We start from the raw sequence: 15,477 nt of genomic DNA on the forward strand, positions 1-15,477 counted from the left end.
ACGCATTTAAAAAAGCAAACATAAGCTCACAACACAACGCATTTAAAAAAGCAAACATAAACTCACAACACAACGCATTTAAAAAAGCAAACATAAGCTCACAACACAACGCATTTAAAAAAGCAAACATAAGCTCACAACACAACGCATTTAAAAAAGCAAACATAAACTCACAACACAACGCATTTAAAAAAGCAAACATAAGCTCACAACACAACGCATTTTAAAAAGCAAACATAAACTCACAACACAACGCATTTAAAAAAGCAAACATAAGCTCACAACACAACGCATTTAAAAAAGCAAACATAAACTCACAACACAACGCATTTAAAAAAGCAAACATAAGCTCACAACACAACGCATTTAAAAAAGCAAACATAAACTCACAACACAACGCATTTAAAAAAGCAAACATAAGCTCACAACACAACGCATTTAAAAAAGCAAACATAAGCTCACAACACAACGCATTTAAAAAAGCAAACATAAGCTCACAACACAACGGAAATGCTCCCAACCACTAGGGGGCAGTTGGTCTGTAGAAACAGGCAATTGTGCGCATGTTGACTGCCGGGCAGTCTGAACCTGTTTTGATCGTTTTAACGCTGCTTGCTCCCTGACGTTATTTCAGTTGGCAATGTATTGTCCATTTTGTGGGGCTACGCTCGAAAGCTGCCCTTCTTTTTGCAGCACATGTGGAAAAAGCGTCAAGTTTCTCAAAGACAAAGTGCCTGATGGAAATGAGCCCAACACCAGTGCAGGTAAGTTACATAGCGAGGCTGTTAACGTTACTGTATTGATTTGCTTGGTGAACTGTAGAATATAATGTGAGAGATTTCTATGACAATGTTTTTAAAGCAGGAACAACAGAGAAAAGTTCAGTGGATTGTTTCATGAAGTACAGGGCATTAAAGGAGAAGGAGAGGAAAACCTTCTTTACAAAGAAAAACCATGACTCAAAGAAGGATAAAAAAACTGTGAAGGTATATTTATACATCAGAGTAGGGATGAAGACTATTGCAACCCTTGTACCCTTGTCTTGAATGTCTGTTTCCTATGGAATTTAGTGCAGTGCTGAATTGAAGAATTGTAGATATTAACTAGTTTCACAATCATGATTATCTTTTTATCAGTCAGTTTTATAAGTATTTTATAAATTAGTCTCACACCCATATTAAAGCCTATTTCAGTGTTCAGTTTGTGACATTTTTATTTATTCTTTTCACATGCAGATTTTCATTGGAATTATGAAAAGACATGATGGTGTTCTAAAGGCCGTGAGAGGGAAGAACCTGCCTCTTGAAGTTCAAACAAACTGGTCATCTGAGCAAGTGTTAATAGCTGGTGAAAAGAAAGAAAAAGATTTTAATCAGGACATGGAAGAGGGCCCCTATGTTTTACTGTACCCAGATTGTTCAGAGGTTAAAAATATTCCAGGAACAAACACCCCTTTTAAACTACAACTGTACAAAGAGGCAGTTGGGAAGGCTTACCAACGAATAACACTGTTCATATGCACAGTTCAAGACTTTTCAGCCACAGGTGAGCATATTTAATTTAAAGAAAATCTTACATAGACATGTATAAAACACTATATACACATGGCTTTAAATCTAAATGAATTTTCCTTATGTTCATAATTGTTGTCTGAAGACCGTAATGAGGATTCTTCTAGTGAAGACAGTGAAGTGCAAGTAAAATCTACCTCTCACAGTACACTTGATGAGAATGACACTTTGGTGGGTGCATTTAATTGCATGTCTCCAAACATAAATTTAACATTTAATTGTAACTAATTTTTAACTCCTGCTTTGTGTTCTCTATGCAGATATGGGATAGTCCAGATGAAGAAAGAACACCAAAGGCAGGAAGCACATTAGACAGGTATTACTAGCAAAATTAACAGGACGTTCTTTGGAGCTTAAGAGTTGCTCAAATGAATGTATAGTTGTTGTTTTTCAGACACCCTGATCACTCTCTGCCTTCTTTGGAACAAGTAAGTTCATAATTGATGTCCATACCTTTTATGTTACAACCTTAGTTTGTTAAAACAAAAACAAAAATGTATTATGTTTTATAGGGTTTATTTAATATTGGTTATAGTTTTTTTTTTTACATAAAATAATACTCATACAGATTTTAAAATAATTGAATTTTAATATTTGTTATATTTCTGACAAATCTAGGAAGCAGGAAAAATCAGAACAAACATCCAAGAACATGTACGTGACCAGCAAAAGTGCTACACGTAAGCTTGTTGAGTTACCTCAAAAGATAAATTGCTCCAGTATTAAATTAACTGCTTTAAGTTACTTTTAATGGTCTACAGTAACTTTTGTATGTAAATGGATGTAAAGTACTGTTATTTTTCTCTTTCAGCAATTACACACGTCTGTATGCACCAATAGTAATCGAAAGTGATTCAGAAGAGTCGGACCAGAACACAAAATATGTTGAAGAGGAATGGTTGTAATTTATTAATTACTCTCAATGCCATGTTTCTAAATTTATTCACTTAATTTGCTTAATCAAAACCTCTTTATGTTTTACAGCTCCGATGCATTCACTGCTGCAGACGTTGTGTCAGATCTCTCACAGAAGATCATAAAGACGTCTTGCAGCAGATTCAACATAAATCGAGCTAATGTTTGGGATGGAGCAGTTCGCGGTTTTAAACGTGCATCATATGATCCATTTCATGACATGCTTGTCAAATTCACAGATGATGAAGGCACAACTGAAGATGCAGTGGACACAGGTGGTCCAAAACGCGAGTTTCTGACCCTCCTAATGGACTGTTTAAGAGCACGGAGAATCTTTGATGGTCCAGAAAATAGGAGATTTCTCACCTTTAATAATGCAGGTAAATTATTTACTTAATTCTAGATTTTAGCTGCACTATTCATTTAATGTTTATTTTTTCAGTACAGTAAGTGTGGAAAAACAATCCTTTTCCTACAGCTGTCAGAGAAGATGAATACTTCCTTGCTGGGCGGATGATCGCAGTTTCTATTGTTCACGGTGGTCCAGGTCCTCGCTTTCTCTCAGATATGCTGTACGATCACCTCACTGGAAGGGCTGACATTAATGGAACAGTTGAGGATATAACAGATGAGACCATGAAGGCAGCTTTAATTGAGGTGCATTCAATTTTCTTTTAAGCTTATTTTAAGTTATATTTTTTGTTGCTAAAAAGGTTTAAGGATTAAGAGTTACAGACTTGTTTATTTTGGCTTGATGAAAAATATATTAGAATTTAATTGCTACCTATTTACCAGATATCCAGTGCAGCATCATTGGATGAATTACACATGCTTATCGACAAGTATGAAAGCTTGCTGCAGACTGCTGGATGTTTTGATTACCCACAAAGTGTAGAAGGCAAAGACAACATTGCGAAGGATTTCATACAATGGTACATAATATACAGAAACCAGTACTCCGTACAAAGGCAAGTCTTGTTCCTAATTTGAGAGAGTATGATAATTATCAGTGTTATCATTATCATCACTTTGTGATGATGTTTGGCTTACAGATTTAGGGATGGGCTTTCCACCCTGGATGTCATGCATGCCCTGGAACAACATCCTAGTATATTCAGACCCTATATGTGCTACAGTGTTGACAGACTAACACCTGAATCTGTGGAGGGTGTCTTCAAGGCTCAGCTCAGTGAACCTGGTAGCACCAGACGACAAGAAGAAACAAGAATTCTGGGATACTGGAGAGACTATTTGCTTGACACTGGAGGTAAAGGATTAAACATTACATTTTATTGTTGTTGATTACATATTTCATGATATCCCTTTGTTTGTTTGTTTTTTCAGAACAAGAAAAAGGAGTCTCCCTCCAGGACATCCTAATGTTTGCCACGGGATTGGATTCACTGCCTCCTTCTTCAATTGTGCCTCAGCCCCAACTGAGTTTTGAGAGGACTTCTAAATTCCCCATTGCAAGCACCTGTGCCAACACAATCAAATTGCCAATGTACAAAAGCTATGAAGAATTCAAAAATGCAATGGATTTTGGTATTCAAAACTCACCTGGTTTTGGATTGCACTAAGTAGAACAATTTAAAATGTAAAAGGGATAGCTCACCTTTTGAGTCTTTTGTTTAAATGTGGGCTATGTTCTTTAAAGTTATATAGTTCTCCACACCAGCCTCCCAGGTGTGAGATATAGTCAGATTGCTTTGGGCATATAGTTCTTCGTAGTGTGCCTGCAACTGTCGATCTCCACATGTGCTACGAGTAAGTTCAATGAAAAACTCGTCCAAGTCTTCCTGTGAGATGCAAAATCCACATTCTCTCCCATTAAACCTTTGAATAAAAGAGGAACAATTGTCTACCATTATTTTAATATGAAAATTCAAAGTACAGTATTAAACGCAATAAAGGTTTATTGTTAATGAATTATGTCGCCTAGCCCCAAAATATAACTACTAAACCTAATGCCAATCCAAATTTGAATGACTTTCTTCTGTGGAGTAGAATTTTTTTACTTTAATTTTACAGCAGAACATGGAATGAAAGTTAATGGTATGTAAGACATTTTATCATTTTATAATCCACTTTGTGTTCCACAGAAGAAAGTAAATCTCATGGCTTTGGAACAACATTAGAGTGGGTGAATGATGGCAGAGTTTGACATTTTGTGTTAACTAATATCGTAACAATTTCATTACAAAAATTAAAAACAGTTAAATACAGTCACATACCAACCTGTGTGGAAGAGCGTACATTGCATCTGGTTTACCAGAAGGACAGCGAGACTGTTTAACTGCCCTAATGGTGTGAGTGTTCCATATTTCTTTGCATTCATCAAGGTCCTTCTGCAGTACACTTAAAAACACAAAACGCATTAAGCATATCTGCTCATGACTGCCATTAAAGAGCTGTCTGTCTTTCAAGTCATTTAGAAGATCCATCCAAAACTGAGACCTGTGTAAATAGACCAACATCAACATCCCTTTTAGACACTGAATAGGTCATTTTATTATAACATGTTTTAACTAAACATTTCCAACTGTAAAATTCAGCAAGAAATGTTAAATACACCTGCAAAATATCATGACTGTGTGGACTATACCTTTGTTTTCTGAAGTATGACCACCAGCTTTCAATTCTTTGGTTTGTGATCGAGGAGCCATACATATGGCTTGAAGCCCCTGCCAGGTCATCTGTGTGGGTTGATCTCAGAGAACAGTGGATTGCAGCCATTGTTCCATTTTCAGTGCCACAGTCAGTGCGAAGAAGCTGTGGTATGACTCCAAATTCACTGGCACACTGTAGGTAATGGTGAGCTATAATGTCTGGGTCGTTATTGCTAGCTCCACAGACTAACCACATCACTTTGCGTGAGTAACCATCGATGCAGCCACTTATAGCCAAACCATATGGTTTTAATTTGTCATAGCCATCAACGTGCCAGACATGATTTGGCCCCAAAGAATAGTAAACCCTTCTCACAAATCTTCTTCTTGAGCGTTGTTCAATGCCTATTGGATCAAGGTCTGCCATCATAAGCATTATATCTTGCCTCCTCACTGTAAGATTGTGTTTTTGTCGTAGGGTCTGGCACATTGTGCGGTAGCCATAATGCTGTCCAGAACCACTCAACTCATCAGTAATAGCAGTCCGAACAATTTCCAAGGGCGAGTAGTTTTTTCGTTTGTACAAGGACAGGTTGTTCAATTTTTTTTTCAGGGTACGAAGGCTCATTTTAATGTTGTGCTTCAGTGCCAAGAAATCCAGAATGACACTGTAACTGTGTCCATCTCTGAAGTACTTTTGAAGAAGATCGTCCTCAGAAACTTGAACAGATGACTCTAACCATCAAGAAAGAATAAAATATTGAATTAATGTGTTTTAAATGACAATACAAAGAGAGACATAAATAATACTTAATTTAATTGGACACATGCTAACTTTAAATACATGAAGTGGTACCATTTAAATCACAACTTTAATTGTTAGAAACGCCTGCCTAACATTTAGTGAATAAACATGCTCCAATAAGAATAACTTTAGGTTCTTCCTATAATAATATTTTCATATTTTTATTTGAGCCCAGTGTTCAAAATATGTATATTACATCAGTCTTGATACAAACTTACCACTTTGAACTTCAGCCAAAAACTGAACATTACGACCACACGAGCCGCAAAATACTAAAATAGTCCCCAGATCGTGTCCACAAAATGGACAAAACATGCCAGCCTAAGAAGACAACGGTTGAAATGATATTTCAGTTGGGCGTTCATAAAACAAGAGCAGCGCTAAACTGTCCAAATCGAAAATAATATTGATTTATTTTCTGCTCATGAATCGATACATTAAGATTACCAGGATATCAAATCATTCAAGAAAAAACACGTTGTTCATTTAAAAATCGATTACACATATTAAGATCAATCACTTACACTGAGAAGTTCTTATGGCGTCTCGAGGACGTATGGTGTTTCACTGCCAACACTGCCCCCTAGTGGTCGGGAGCATTTCCGTTGTGTTGTGAGTTTATGTTTGCTTTTTTAAATGCGTTGTGTTGTGAGCTTATGTTTGCTTTTTTAAATGCGTTGTGTTGTGAGCTTATGTTTGCTTTTTTAAATGCGTTGTGTTGTGAGCTTATGTTTGCTTTTTTAAATGCGTTGTGTTGTGAGTTTATGTTTGCTTTTTTAAATGCGTTGTGTTGTGAGTTTATGTTTGCTTTTTTAAATGCGTTGTGTTGTGAGCTTATGTTTGCTTTTTTAAATGCGTTGTGTTGTGAGTTTATGTTTGCTTTTTTAAATGCGTTGTGTTGTGAGTTTATGTTTGCTTTTTTAAATGCGTTGTGTTGTGAGTTTATGTTTGCTTTTTTAAATGCGTTGTGTTGTGAGTTTGTTTGCTTTTTTTAAATGCGTTGCGTTGTGTTGTGAGTTTATGTTTGCTTTTTTAAATGCGTTGTGTTGTGAGCTTATGTTTGCTTTTTTAAATGCGTTGTGTTGTGAGCTTATGTTTGCTTTTTTAAATGCGTTGTGTTGTGAGCTTATGTTTGCTTTTTTAAATGCGTTGTGTTGTGCACTACTGGGCCACCGTAGCCACGGCCCGCGAGTGTCCCCCTTGACGCCGGCCCTGCTGTGTGCTCTCTAAAGACGCGCTCTCTCCTTAGAGCACGCGCCGCAATGTCTTCAAGCAGTACCAAGTGTGCCATGCCTCCAAACACAAGGTGAGAAACAATAATCACCGTTTATATAAGGATAGATCAGGTGATTTGTTGTTTGGACCTCTAATCATATATATATATATATATATATTATATAATTGGACCTCTAATTATATACTGTATTATCAATTTTAACGTCTAGTTACTTTTCACCCACCCTGTACATAACATATCTAATTACAGGTCCTTCTCAAAAAATTAGCATATTGTGATAAAGTTCATTATTTACTGTAATGTACTGATAAACATTAGACTTTCATATATTTTAGATTCATTACAACATAACTGAAGTAGTTCAAGCCTTTTATTGTTTTAATATTGATGATTTTGGCATACAGCTCATGAAAACCCAAAATTCCTATCTCAAAAAATTAGCATATTTCATCCGACCAATAAAAGAAAAGTGTTTTTAAATACAAAAAAAGTCAAGCTTCAAATAATTATGTTCAGTTATGCACTCAATACTTGGTCGGGAATCCTTTTGCAGAAATGACTGCTTCAATGCGGCGTGGCATGGAGGCAATCAGCCTGTGGCACTGCTGAGGTGTTATGGAGGCCCAGGATGCTTCGATAGCGGCCTTAAGCTCATCCAGAGTGTTGGGTCTTGCGTCTCTCAACTTTCTCTTCACAATATCCCACAGATTCTCTATGGGGTTCAGGTCAGGAGAGTTGGCAGGCCAATTGAGCACAGTAATACCATGGTCAGTAAACCATTTACCAGTGGTTTTGGTACTGTGAGCAGGTGCCAGGTCGTGCTGAAAAATGAAATCTTCATCTCCATAAAGCTTTTCAGCAGATGGAAGCATGAAGTGCTCCAAAATCTCCTGATAGCTAGCTGCATTGACCCTGCCCTTGATAAAACACAGTGGGCCAACACCAGCATCACTGACTGTGGGTACTTGACACTGGACTTCAGGCATTTTGGCATTTCCCTTTCCCCAGTCTTCCTCCAGACTCTGGCACCTTGATTTCCGAATGACATGCAAAATTTGCTTTCATCCGAAAAAAGTACTTTGGACCACTGAGCAACAGTCCAGTGCTGCTTCTCTGTAGCCCAGGTCAGGCGCTTCTGCTGCTGTTTCTGGTTCAAAAGTGGCTTGACCTGGGGAATGCGGCACCTGTAGCCCATTTCCTGCACATCCCTGTACACGGTGGCTCTGGATGTTTCTACTCCAGACTCAGTCCACTGCTTCCGCAGGTCCCCCAAGGTCTGGAATCGGTCCTTCTCCACAATCTTCCTCAGGGTCCGGTCACCTCTTCTCGTTGTGCTGCGTTTTCTGCCACACTTTTTCCTTCCCACAGACTTCCCACTGAGGTGCCTTGATACAGCGCTCTGGGAACAGCCTATTCGTTCAGAAATTTCTTTCTGTGTCTTACCCTCTTGCTTGAGTGTCAATGATGGCCTTCTGGACAGCAGTCAGGTCGGCAGTCTTACCCATGATTGCGGTTTTGAGTAATGAACCAGGCTGGGAGTTTTTAAAAGCCTCAGGAATCTTTTGCAGGTGTTTAGAGTTAATTAGTTGATTCAGATGATTAGGTTAATAGCTCGTTTAGAGAACCTTTTCATGATATGCTAATTTTTTGAGATAGGAATTTTGGGTTTTCATGAGCTGTATGCCAAAATCATCAATATTAAAACAATAAAAGGCTTGAACTACTTCAGTTGTGTTGTAATGAATCTAAAATATATGAAAGTCTAATGTTAATCAGTACATTACAGAAAATAATGAACTTTATCACAATATGCTAATTTTTTGAGAAGGACCTGTATATGTGGGGTTCTTTATACGTGCTTATAAGGCCCTGTGCGTACATGATTATTGAGTACGTGTGGTATAAGTTGTTCTTGAATTTTTTCGTACATTTAGAATAAATTTTAGTACGAAAGTTTTTGATGAATCATGATTTATTCGTGAAAACGTCCGTACACACATTTCACGCAAAAATTTGTGCGTACGCATGTTTAGTGAATGAGACCCATTGTCTCTTCTGCAGCTCGGTACGCTTTCAGCTCGTTTTTTCAAGTCAAGTCAAGTCACCTTTATTTATATAGCGCTTTTAACAATACAAATTGTGTCAAAGCAACTTCACAGTATCAAAATAGGAAAATAGTGTGTCAATAATGTAAAATGACAAGATTAAACACTCAATTTTCAGTTTTAATAGTATTTGTGCAATCAAGTTGACGAAGTCCGCAACTAAGCAAGCCAGAGGCGACAGCGGCAAGGAACCAATACTCCAATATATAATTGGACCTCTACTGTATTATCAATTTTAACGTCTAGTTACTTTTCACCCACCCTGTACATAACATATCTAATTATATGTGGGGTTCTTTATACGTGCTTATAAGGCCCTGTGCGTACATGATTATTGCGTACGTGTGGTATAAGTTGTTCTTGAATTTTTTCGTACATTTAGAATAAATTTTAGTACGAAAGTTTTTGATGAATCATGATTTATTCGTGAAAACGTCCGTACACACATTTCACGCAAAAATTTGTGCGTACGCATGTTTAGTGAATGAGACCCATTGTCTCTTCCGCAGCTCGGTACGCTTTCAGCTCGTTTTTTCAAGTCAAGTCAAGTCACCTTTATTTATATAGCGCTTTTAACAATACAAATTGTGTCAAAGCAACTTCACAGTATCAAAATAGGAAAATAGTGTGTCAATAATGTAAAATGACAAGATTAAACACTCAATTTTCAGTTTTAATAGTATTTGTGCAATCAAGTTGACGATGTCCGCAACTAAGCAAGCCAGAGGCGACAGCGGCAAGGAACCAATACTCCATCGGTGACAGAATGGAGAAAAAAACCTTGGGAGAAAACAGGCTCAGTCGGGGGGCCAGTTCTCCTCTGGCCAGACGAACCAGCAATTTGATCCAACTGCAGCAAAGTCAGATTGTGTAAAGGACTCATCTGGTTCCCATAGTCTTGTCCCCATGGCTGTCTAGGTGACGAGGTCCTCACTGGGGATCTGTCTCTGAGGCTCATCTAGGTGTCCTGGTCTCTGCTGACATTCAGAGCTGTAGAGGTCGTCTCTAGGTGCTAATCCACCATCTAATCTGGATACGGACTGAATCGGGTGACTGCAGTGACCACCTGATCTGGATACGGACTGGATCGGGTGGCTACGGTGACCTAGGAATAAGAAAGAAACAGACTAATGTTAGCGTAGATGCCATTCTTCTTACGATGTAACAAGTACAGTGGGTGTTATGGGAAGTGTTCCCGGTTCCGGTTGACCTAATTAATGCAGCCTAACAATCCTTTAATGGATTTGAATATTAGAAGCGTATTAGTGTGTTATGTGTATGCCAGGTTAAAGAGATGGGTCTTTAATCTAGATCTAAACTGACAGAGTATGTCTGCCTCCCGAACAGTGTTAGGTAGATTGTTCCATAGTTTGGGCGTTAAATAGGAAAAGGATCTGCCGCCCACAGTTGATTTTGATATTCTAGGTATTATCAAATGACCAGAGGTTTTAGAACGCAGCAGACGTGGAGGACTATAATGCAATAAGAGCTCGCTCAAGTACTGAGGAGCTAAACCATTCAGGGCTTTATAAGCAATTAACAAGATTGTAAAATCTATACAATGTTTAATAGGGAGCCAGTGCAGTGTTGACAGAACCGGGCTAATGTGGTCATACTTCCTGGTTCTAGTAAGAACTCTAGCTGCTGCATTTTGAACCATCTGTAGTTTGTTTATTAAGCATGCAGAACAACCACCCAATAAAGCATTACAATAATCTAAGCTTGAGGTCATAAACGCATGATTTACCATTTCTGCATTTGACATTGAGAGCACAGGTCTCAATTTAGATATATTTTTAAGATTAAAAAATGCAGTTTTACAAATGTTAGAAACATGGCGGTGGAAGGAGAGATTGCTATCAAATAGCACACCTAGGTTCCTGACTGATGACGAAGAATTGACAGAGCAGCCATCAAGTGTTACAAAGTGTTCTAGATTATTACATGCAGGGGTTTTAGGTCCGATAATTAACACCTCTGTTTTTTCAAAATTTAGCAGTTAGAAATGACTCTCATCCAGTTTTTTATATCGACTGTGCATTCAATAAGTTTCTCAATTTGATGTGTTTCACTGGGCCGCAAAGAAATATAGAGCGGAGTATCATCAGCATAACAGTGAAAGCTAACCCCGTGTTTCCTGATGATATTTTCCAAGGATAATATGTAAAGCGTGAAAAGTAACGGCCCTAGTACTGAGCCTTGAGGTACTCCATACTGCACTTGTGATCGATATGATGCCTCTCATTCATTGCTATGAATTGATGGCAGTCAGATAAGTATGATTTGAACCATGCTAATGACTTTCAAAGTTTTCTAGCTAACTGACTTCTGTGAAGTGAGGCGGCTAGCAGATGGTCGGGTTTAGCCAGTCAGTCTGCTTCCTGATCTGGGCCCCAGTTAGTCAAATACTAACTCTAAGACTATGTGCCATATGCTCTGGGTGTGTGTTCATTGCTGTATGTGTGCACTTTGGATGGGATAAATGCAGAGCACAAATTCCGAGTATGGGTCACCATACTTGGCCGTATGTCACGTCACTTTAACTTTTTCACTTTCATATTTATAGAGAGAAGAGCAGCACCACCCCAGGAGGGATGAAGACCATCTCTTTTCAACAGGTCAGGTCTTCCCCAAAAACTCATGCAATAAAAACTTTTGCTGATATCTTCGGAGTGGAAAGACACACACATTTCGAATTTTTCACAATCAAAGAGAACACTAAAACACGTGTGGAGCAAAAATCACGGCTCGGGGTTATTGTGTACTCAAGTTATTTAAAGTGTTTCAACTGTGCACATCTCAAATGTACTCAGTCTACCAGTGCTTAATTTGTAAATTTTGAGGTCCCGGAACAAAGCGGGGTGACGAATCCGGCATGTGATTAGAGGAGGGAGAGGTAACGGAGAATTCAGCCAATCAAGCGTGCCAATCAAAAGTGATTAACAGTGTACATCAGTTGCTTTTATTAGGGTTCGTACATGAAAAACCTGAAAAAGCCATGAAATTTTGAAAAAACAATTTCCAGGCCTGGGAAAAAAAAAAAATAATAATAATAATAAAAATAATGGAATTTTGTTTCAAAAATCTCTGTAATAGTGTTATAATTAATCCTGTCCAGAATTTAGTGGGGGATTGTATATATCACATTGTTTTAGTCATCCCCGCAGCTTTCAAGTTTATAATGAGGGAAATTCCTGCAAACATTTATTCAATATAGCAAGTAGGTTATGGCCACATTCACACAGCAGCAGAATACCTCAGTGGGCATTTGATGTCAATTTGACATCAAATTGACATCAAATTGACATCAAACATTGACATCAAAAAACAGGTCAAAAACGCAAATCAAATTGACATCAAAAACTTGACGTCAATTTGACATCAAACATTGGCGTCAAGTAACAGAGTGCAGCATGGGACAACACTTGATGGGCGAGTGCGGGTGTGTGCGGGATGCGAGAGAATCACACTAGGCAATCTAGTGTCCGTGCCCAAGCAAGTTTAATCCCCAAAGCCTGGTTGGTTTGACTAGTGTGATCACTCCGTGCCGCGGTTCATTTAGCCGTCCCTGGCTAGGTTGGAAGAGTTGAGCTAGAGCAGGGGTTTTCAATCTTTTAGGACATGCACCCCCCCCCAAGTTTGTCTAATTTCACTCCCCCCCCGCGAGCCCAAAGTGTGCGAACATCATTCACATATTGTTTGCTGCGTTTCCAGTGCATAGCATTAAGAAACATGGTAACACTTTAGAATACTGTTTCTTACTTACTACATAACTAATAAGGAATTACTGAAGAACTAACAGGTAATGATTCATTAACACTTAGCGCACTACTGTTAACTACTAAGGAAGATGTGTTAACTAATCAGTATGTAATACAATTTTATGATTGTGTTAAGTAACAGTTAGCTAAACAATAACTAATGTATTCTGTCACACCTCCTGAAGAACTACTATTAATTATCTACTAGTTAAGGTTCAATAAAAATAATTATGAAGTAACTACTAATGAACAGTCATACACAATTACATTGAGTTGTGACCCTTTCATATAAATGTTATTAGCAGTAGTAGCAGTATGAAAATGCAATATTAATAAATGCAATAAATTTTGGTTTTGCCTATATAGTGAATTGTTTTGAGTTTGTTTTGTAAGAAATCAGCTTCCGATAGGAACCCCACCACCTCTCCAGTGCCATGCGATAACTTACCTTAGTTTTTATATTTTATATACAGTACTGTATGTGTGCCTCCTCAGCATATACCATATTACTATTAATTTAATTTCTGTATGTAAGGCAAGGACTGAGGGAGAGTGAAAATACAGGTAACCCATTAGTAATTAATAAAGGATTATTAGATAATTCCGCAAGAATTACTTAGAACCTGAAACAGTATTCTAAAGTGAAAACATAGGGAGCCCATTAGTAATTAATAAATAATTATCAAATAATTATGCAGGACTTATTTTGAACCTGCAAGAGTAGGCCTATTCTAAAGTGAAAATATAGTGAAACCTTTAGTAATTAATAAGTAATTATTAGATAGTTCTTCAAGAATTACTTAGAACCTGAAACAGTATTCTAAAGTGAAAACATAGGGAGCCCATTAGTAATTAATAAATAATTATCAAATAATTATGCAGGACTTATTTTGAACCTGCAAGAGTAGGCCTATTCTAAAGTGAAAATATAGTGAAACCTTTAGTAATTAATAAGTAATTATTAGATAATTCTTCAAGAATTACTTAGAACCTGAAACAGTATTCTAAAGTGAAAACATAGGGAGCCCATTAGTAATTAATAAATAATTATCAAATAATTATGCAGGACTTATTTTGAACCTGCAAGAGTAGGCCAATTCTAAAGTGAAAATATAGTGAAACCTTTAGTAATTAATAAGTAATTATTAGATAATTCTTCAAGAATTACTTAGAACCTGAAACAGTATTCTAAAGTGAAAACATAGGGAGCCCATTAGTAATTAATAAATAATTATCAAATAATTATGCAGGACTTTTTGAACCTGCAAGAGTAGGCCTATTCTAAAGTGAAAATATAGTGAAACCTTTAGTAATTAATAAGTAATTATTAGATAATTCTTCAAGAATTACTTAGAACCTGAAACAGTATTCTAAAGTGAAAACATAGGGAGCCCATTAGTAATTAATAAATAATTATCAAATAATTATGCAGGACTTATTTTGAACCTGCAAGAGTAGGCCTATTCTAAAGTGAAAATATAGTGAAACCTTTAGTAATTAATAAGTAATTATTAGATAGTTCTTCAAGAATTACTTAGAACCTGAAACAGTATTCTAAAGTGAAAACATAGGGAGCCCATTAGTAATTAATAAATAATTATCAAATAATTATGCAGGACTTATTTTGAACCTGCAAGAGTAGGCCTATTCTAAAGTGAAAATATAGTGAAACCTTTAGTAATTAATAAGTAATTATTAGATAATTCTTCAAGAATTACTTAGAACCTGAAACAGTATTCTAAAGTGAAAACATAGGGAGCCCATTAGTAATTAATAAATAATTATCAAATAATTATGCAGGACTTATTTTGAACCTGCAAGAGTAGGCCTATTCTAAAGTGAAAATATAGTGAAACCTTTAGTAATTAATAAGTAATTATTAGATAATTCTTCAAGAATTACTTAGAACCTGAAACAGTATTCTAAAGTGAAAACATAGGGAGCCCATTAGTAATTAATAAATAATTATCAAATAATTATGCAGGACTTATTTTGAACCTGCAAGAGTAGGCCTATTCTAAAGTGAAAATATAGTGAAACCTTTAGTAATTAATAAAGGAATTAATTACTTATACGGGAGCTGGACTCAGGGAAACTGCCGTTAACTAGGCATTAACACAACACAAAAACTACCTAAGACTAAAAAACAAATATGACCCAACAGCTTCATCCCAGTGTTTCAGAAAATAAATAAATTAATTAATTGATTAATTAACAAACTACCATTTTACAGAGTGTACTGTGTAGTAAGTTGGATAGTTATGGCAAGACGGTTGAGTTGCAGTTCTTTTCCGAAGCAGATTTCCTACAGAACAAGGAAATTATTTACCATACAGGCAAAAACATAAGGGATGAGAACCAGAAAGGCTTAAGTGACATTTCACTAACTTTACAGGAGGGCCAAAATAAAAACTTACCATAGGTTGATCTGACTTTGTGCACTTACGCCCTTCTGGTTCTCACCCCTCGTTATG

The 15,477-nt window shown here is 36.9% G+C and overlaps 2 protein-coding genes across 3 annotated transcripts; one reads left to right on the plus strand and one right to left on the minus strand.

Annotated features, from left to right (window-relative positions):
* The first annotated feature begins 525 nt into the window (after window positions 1–525).
* On the plus strand, window positions 526–4,338 carry LOC306846388 (G2/M phase-specific E3 ubiquitin-protein ligase-like). 2 transcript variants are annotated; one of them, XM_079379748.1, is made up of 13 exons: window positions 537–764; window positions 862–986; window positions 1,236–1,545; window positions 1,657–1,742; window positions 1,832–1,887; window positions 1,966–1,999; window positions 2,190–2,251; window positions 2,383–2,469; window positions 2,556–2,866; window positions 2,965–3,143; window positions 3,282–3,454; window positions 3,539–3,753; window positions 3,831–4,338. In XM_079379748.1, exons 1-13 carry the CDS (start codon window positions 641–643, stop codon window positions 4,064–4,066), a joined length of 1,998 nt encoding a protein of 665 aa, XP_079235874.1. In that variant the 5' UTR covers window positions 537–640; the 3' UTR covers window positions 4,067–4,338. The 2 variants fall into 2 exon arrangements, with proteins under 2 accessions (XP_079235875.1, XP_079235874.1); XM_079379749.1 differs by lacking the exon at window positions 862–986 and having other exon boundaries at window positions 526–764.
* Window positions 3,756–6,475, minus strand: LOC306846392 (uncharacterized protein). The gene is made up of 6 exons (XM_079379755.1): window positions 6,425–6,475; window positions 6,119–6,221; window positions 5,092–5,830; window positions 4,725–4,943; window positions 4,102–4,322; window positions 3,756–3,963 (listed from the first exon to the last, which is right to left on the minus strand). Exons 2-5 carry the CDS (start codon window positions 6,213–6,215, stop codon window positions 4,118–4,120), a joined length of 1,260 nt encoding a protein of 419 aa, XP_079235881.1. The 5' UTR covers window positions 6,216–6,221; window positions 6,425–6,475; the 3' UTR covers window positions 3,756–3,963; window positions 4,102–4,117.
* Between the last annotated feature and the right edge of the window lie 9,002 nt (window positions 6,476–15,477).

This window comes from Barbus barbus, assembly GCF_936440315.1.
Source record: "Barbus barbus genome assembly, chromosome: 26".
Classification (NCBI taxonomy): Eukaryota; Metazoa; Chordata; class Actinopteri; order Cypriniformes; family Cyprinidae; genus Barbus; species Barbus barbus.

Bases quoted from the DNA above. Each gene is read 5' to 3' on its own strand.
- LOC306846388 (XM_079379748.1), top strand. From the start codon at position 641: ATGTATTGTCCATTTTGTGGGGCTACGCTCGAAAGCTGCCCTTCTTTT. The intron at 1,546-1,656 runs GTGAGCATATTT...TGTTGTCTGAAG, and splicing joins TCAAGACTTTTCAGCCACAG to ACCGTAATGAGGATTCTTCT. The intron at 3,754-3,830 runs GTAAAGGATTAA...TTGTTTTTTCAG, and splicing joins CTATTTGCTTGACACTGGAG to AACAAGAAAAAGGAGTCTCC.
- LOC306846392 (XM_079379755.1), bottom strand. From the start codon at position 6,215: ATGTTTTGTCCATTTTGTGGACACGATCTGGGGACTATTTTAGTATTT. The intron at 5,831-6,118 runs GTAAGTTTGTAT...CTTGATGGTTAG, and splicing joins TTTGGCTGAAGTTCAAAGTG to AGTCATCTGTTCAAGTTTCT. The intron at 4,323-4,724 runs GTTGGTATGTGA...TTTTATTCAAAG, and splicing joins ATGTACGCTCTTCCACACAG to GTTTAATGGGAGAGAATGTG.